This window comes from Papilio machaon, chromosome 16 (genome assembly GCF_912999745.1).
Source record: "Papilio machaon chromosome 16, ilPapMach1.1, whole genome shotgun sequence".
Classification (NCBI taxonomy): Eukaryota; Metazoa; Arthropoda; class Insecta; order Lepidoptera; family Papilionidae; genus Papilio; species Papilio machaon.
In genome coordinates, this window is record NC_060001.1 from 3437936 (window position 1) to 3443904 (window position 5969).

The 5969-nt window shown below is 33.4% G+C and overlaps 1 protein-coding gene across 1 annotated transcript; it reads left to right on the top strand.

The window, feature by feature from the left end:
• The first annotated feature begins 317 nt into the window (after positions 1 to 317).
• On the top strand, positions 318 to 5276 carry LOC106716653 (G-protein coupled receptor dmsr-1). Its single transcript, XM_014510211.2, has 5 exons — positions 318 to 672; positions 2961 to 3119; positions 3721 to 3857; positions 4326 to 4428; positions 4692 to 5276. The coding sequence occupies exons 1-5, from the start codon at positions 382 to 384 to the stop codon at positions 5274 to 5276; spliced, it is 1275 nt and encodes a 424-aa protein (XP_014365697.2). The 5' UTR covers positions 318 to 381.
• Positions 5277 to 5969: the final 693 nt, after the last annotated feature.

The window sequence follows — 5969 nt, forward strand, 5'->3', positions numbered from 1 at the left end:
ATGATAGCTGCGCTGCGGTGCATCCAAACACTTTACTTGTTCAAATACACCGCTTCCTGACCGTATTAAGATCTACGAAATTCAAACCAGAATTAGTTAATTAGCACTATTTGAAATCGGTGATGCGTGAATTAGTTTCTTATAGAATTGATAAATAACAACATTCGTTGACTCATTTATTATATTCTGTTTTAATATCATATATCATAATGTATATTTGCATAATTATATAACATAAGTACTTTTTACTGATCTGTCGACAACATGTGTACAACATAGTCATTTTCTATTGTTTCAGATTTATCACAAATAAAAATAACAATGCGGATCAACAGCTAAGTGGCTTACAACCTATTTAAAGAACAATATTAAAAATTAAAAATGACAAACAAATCGCAGATTCTTTACAATATATTTCAAGAGATACTGGCCGCATCCGGCAATTCTTCGGATAGCCAGAGCATTAATGAGACCAAGATCTTGACATTGTTACGTGAGCAGGCTAGCAGAGGACAAGGCAGTAACTTGGGCTCGATTCTAGTGAAAGTTGTGAGTGATGTACAGAGCAAACTCAATCTCACAATCAAACCCGACCCCTGTGGCTACTGCGATGGTGACTTTAGACACGTAATAGAAACATACAATGGAATTCACGGATACGTTAGTTTATTGGTGAGTATTTATCTATCTATATAGTTTATAAAATTGGAGTGCCTGTATGTAATAAAAAAATCATATTTCGAGCGCTCGAGTTCGTGTTTTAATGAAAAACTATTTTTTTATTGTTATTTGTCTCTGTCCGCAAATTCGTGTTTGTTCTGTTAATCTTCGAAACGGCAAACACGATTACTAGGCGACTTTTACTAAAAGTTAAAAGGTTTTATGTATTTATGATGGACTAAGCTAGGTTACTTCTTTTATTCCACGAAGACATAGTCGCTAGGAAAAGCGAGTTTATAATAAATTTTGCTAGAAACATAAACGTTGTCACTTTTCAAACTTAAAACAATGTTCTTACAGTTATATCAGATCTTCTCTCGACTGTCCGTATAGCTTAGTGTCAAACAAATTACAACCTAACCTAACAATATAATTGAACTGTCGAATGCAATTTATTGGAATAAAATCGGATTTGTAGATCTTAAGATTAAGTCCCTTTAAGCTCTTTAGCTCATAAGTACTTATCATAACAAATTTCTGATTGTACTTAATATCCATATTACTAGCTCTTGATGTGTGGTATGACAAGAAAATATAATAAGGTATATAATAAGGTGTATATCAGAGAAAGTTTGAAAGTAGCGCCAGTTATCGAGAAATTGAGGAGCAGAAGGTTAGCATGGTTTTAACATGTTATGTCGAAGGGATGATGATCATATAAACAAAAAAATAATGAGATTGAATGTAGATGATGAATGAAGAACGGCTATAAAGGTAGAGGAAGACTAAAGAAATTATGGATGGATTGCGTGAAAGAGGATATGCGTAAGAAAAGGGTGAATTCAGATATGACGGCTGATATAGACATATGTAGGAGTAGTACATACTGTGCTGACCCCTCCATAGGGATAAGGGCAGGTTGATGCTGATGATGATGATGATAATGAAACATTTTTTATCAATTGTTACTTTTTCCAGCTGAATAATCCAAGTATTTTTCATCACGCAACCTCGAATGTGTTAAAAAGTTATAAATATGTTTTTTTTATTTAATATTAACGATTTTAATTTAATAGAAATATAAGTGTAGTTCTGAGATAATATAAATTATCAATTATTTCACATTTGTTTAAGACCTTTCGCCAATATTTACATGATCTATATTAGTTATTATTGACTATGACTAATTTATATTAGTTGTTATTACCAATTATTTGAAATTACAAGAATATACTCCTATCATTTTAATATGTTTAATAATAAAGCATTTAGTAGAATCGAAAACATTATTCAATATAATAATACAGATTTATCTACGATTCTACGAACCAACGTTGCGAAAAATCAAATTGACGTAAAAGCGTTTCACGCCTCGCGACTCACTAATTTGTTTCATAAATATGTCAATAATAATTTATGCCGGCACGCCTAAAAGATACAGAAGAATATTTTTTAAATCAATAATTTTCTGTACAAGAAACAATGAAGTAAATATAACATGGTAAATAAATACATGTTCAAAATATAGCTGTTTCTAAATATAGTTTTATCGCTCATAATAGAAAGTTTTCTTCTAAATACCGTACGTAAAACTTAAGTAAAAAGAAATATTTACAATACTTAGAATTCGTCGATGGTTACTATTTATAGTGCCGCTGTAATAATAAAAAGATCTATTTCATTCACTTTTGAGAAATTTTGTCCACAAGTTATTGAGGTCATTCAACTTTGGTAAAATCGAATCACTTTTTAATTTGCATCCATTTTTATTATCGAATTTAAAGTACTCTTTGTTATACTTTTAAATGGTTGTCAAATGTATTCAAAGTATGCTAATTGACACTACATTGTGAATATTCCGGACAAATGTTTAACACTTTAACAATTAAATATCAAAAAGTGTATCATTTTAAGTGTAGATTTTCTTCTTATACCCGAATAACACATTGCAACAAAATTTATTTACGATTTTTAACGCACATATTTAATTACTGAACGTTTGCGAACAGTTCTCGCGGGAAAACTGATACATTTGACGCTCTAATTAGACATTCTGCTACCGTAAAAAAAGTACCGTCTTTTTTCAATTATTAATTACGTTCCGATGCATGCAGAAGAAGGATACAGTCATTTTATGTGCAGTTTTTGATTTATTATTTAGTAACTGAAACTTTCACTGGCTTTTTTTTTTCTTTTCATGGGAATGTAAGTTAAAACCGTAAAATTGTGATATTGTATTAGCTCTCACTTTCGTGGTTCTTGACTGCGACCTTTACTTTATTCTTTTGTTATTATTGCAGGTGTGCACTATTGGTGTTCTGGCAAACTCTATGAATATTGCTGTGCTCACTAGGAAAGACATGGCGGCTGCACCGATCAACCGTCTACTCAAATGGCTTGCCGTTGCGGACGTTTTTGTGATGGTCGAATATGTACCTTTCGCGATATATAAATATTTAGTAAGAGATTACTTTTTTAAATAGTTTAAAAATATATTAATGGCACTTTTAACATCTAATATATTAAATTCTCGTGTCACATTTTTCGTTCCCGTACTCCTCCGAAACGGCTTGACCGATTCTCATGAAATTTTGTGAGCATATTCAGTAGGTCTGAGAATCGGCCAACATCTATTTTTCATTTATTTTTTTTAACTGCGCGCGGGCGGAGTCGCGGGCGACAGCTAGTATTATATAATAAAGTAACGAGTGATAAATTTAAGTAATCGATAAGCCTGACTCTACCACTGAAACTCTGGAGATAATACAAATCAAACCACCCTTACTTTTAATTTTAAAAGAGCAACACAATGAAAACATTCTACGATAATGCTCATTTAATGGTTCGCAAAAATACGTAAAGATCAAAGTTTACATGAAATGAAATATAAGAATTTATACGAAGTTTTGAAATTAGACTAAAATAATTGAAGATGTAAAACAACAAACGAAATATCTTATTCCTAAAACTTCATAAAGTTATAAACTTTTTAAAGTTATGTATTTGTAATATCTTTAAGAATAAAAAGAAGTTGTAATTTTTTTATTGACCTGTTTTTAGGTTTTGCCGGAAAAGTTGGATTTCCCATATTCTTGGGCTATGTACCTTTTATTTCACATGCACTTTGCTCAAATACTACATACGGCGTCCATCTGTCTCACGCTTGCTCTCGCCATATGGAGATATGTCGCCATTAAGTAAGTATTACTGGTTCCCTTGAATGCTAAGCCCAGTATGTAATGGAAATTGTGGGTTGGAAGTGTTGTAATCAGAATTTTTATATGTATTGTGTGAAAGGAATGTTGGCTCAGGCATTTATATTTTGTTGGAGCGTAATAAGGAAAATTTATATTGGAAAAAAAGGTCAATAGTATTTCTGTACCATTGCGTATGTTAGCATAACCAAAATACCTTTAATTTCATTATGTAAAGTGGTTGAGATGCGATAACTAAGATGACTATTTACATTTAATTCTAGCCCTAGCTTTTACAAATTGAGCAGTCACGCTTTGAAATGAAATTAATTAAATATGGAAATGAAATGTATGAAATGTGAATTTAAAAAAAAGTTAATTACAAACTTTATGGCTGCGTTTATTAACTTTAGCCTTTGATACATACTCGTATGTGAATGTATATGTACTCTAATATGAAATTAATTTTAGATACTCCGACAGAAGCCATATACTTTGTACGGAGCGAAGATGCAGCCTCGCAATCCTTACAAGCTTCATTCTGCCGCCGATATTGTGTACTCCGACATTTATGGTGAGTTCAGTAAATCCGGTTTTCACTGTTACATTTTTCTAAGAAAAGTGTATGAACTATCTCCACTGGCGCGGCGCCATCATAAAAATAGCAGTCTTATACAGTCAATGTGGTTCAGTACAAAACTAGCGTTATTCAACTTCTATTCACTTACACATACCAAAGGCATTCATAATTGGCTTATCGAATTTATAAAACAAATATATTCAAAGGCTTTTCACACAATAAAAATTACCATTGAATGTATGTTTGTAATTTGACAGGTATTTGATATTCATACAAAGAACGTGAGTGACGTCAACGGAAACCCTGACATTGCGTACCATGTCGACTCCGACAGCCAGGGCACTTTGTACCAAATAAACTTCTGGGTGCACGGAGTTATCATCAAACTGTTACCTTGCTCGATACTAACAGTTATAAGCCTTTGGCTTATAGGAGCCCTGTACAGCGCCAACCAGCATCAGAAGAATTTGAGGAATTACAGCGCGTGCCCTGCAGCAGAGAAGATGGTGAAACGTCAGCACAAAGCGGACAAAAGGACTGACAGAACAACGAAGATGCTACTGGCAGTTCTGTTACTGTTTCTCGTCACAGAACTTCCTCAAGGTATCATGGGACTGATGAGTGGTTTGCTCGGGCCCTGCTTCTTCAAACGATGCTACAATTTATTTGGAGAGATCATGGACATGTTGGCTCTGGTCAATGGTGCTATCAACTTTATCCTGTACTGCTCGATGTCCCGTCAGTTCCGGCAGACGTTCCGGCAGCTGTTGCTGCAGCGGCCTCTCGCGCGATTCCTGCCGCCCGCGGCCTCGCACTCCGAGTCCCACAACCAAAACACGTAAGTTTTCCGTTGTTCCTTCTCTACCAGTTCTCCATCCTTCTCTTTATACAATTATACTATACAAAAATACATTATTTTTTTTTTTGTTTTCAAAATGAATCATGACAATATTTTAATTTTTGTTTCACTCATAACTGAAACTCCAACAGGTACTCCGAAAAGATAAAAAGATAATTCTGAAACCACATCGTAACCTGTCTACGTAAGTATATGACGATTGAATAGACAAAAATATCATAGCATACGTTTCCTAATCGAAATCCATATATAATTTATTATTTACACGACTATAACTTTCCTTATAACTTTTGTTACATAAGTTTTTCTTTATAAAACTCTTTTTTGATTAACGTTCCTAACATTTTATCCATAAGATATGTATTGTTTCAGAGCGAAGACGTCGGTGCCTTGAGGTCGGATTCGCCAGGCGAATGTTCCCGCTGTGTGCGAACATTTCCTTTAAGAATTGACAATTTTTGCAGACTTAAATACAGTCGACATTTATTTCCTACCCATTTCTCGTCCCTTATAAATATAGGTACAATCGAAAACTTATAACAATTAAAGATACTAAAGTGTAGCTATTATGGTGACAGTGTTTTGAACGGTTTTCGATCTTTAGTGGAAAGTGAATTTATTTCATTTGTCTGAGAACATGCGTACATTAATGTGCTTTGAAATCTTTTGTAAATAA

What these genes read in the sequence shown, in the direction of transcription:
- LOC106716653 (XM_014510211.2), top strand. Translation starts at nt 382, where the DNA reads ATGACAAACAAATCGCAGATTCTTTACAATATATTTCAAGAGATACTG. An exon ending in TCGCGATATATAAATATTTA is followed by an intron (nt 3,120 to 3,720) that starts GTAAGAGATTAC and finishes ACCTGTTTTTAG; the next exon opens with GTTTTGCCGGAAAAGTTGGA. An exon ending in TGTGTACTCCGACATTTATG is followed by an intron (nt 4,429 to 4,691) that starts GTGAGTTCAGTA and finishes GTAATTTGACAG; the next exon opens with GTATTTGATATTCATACAAA.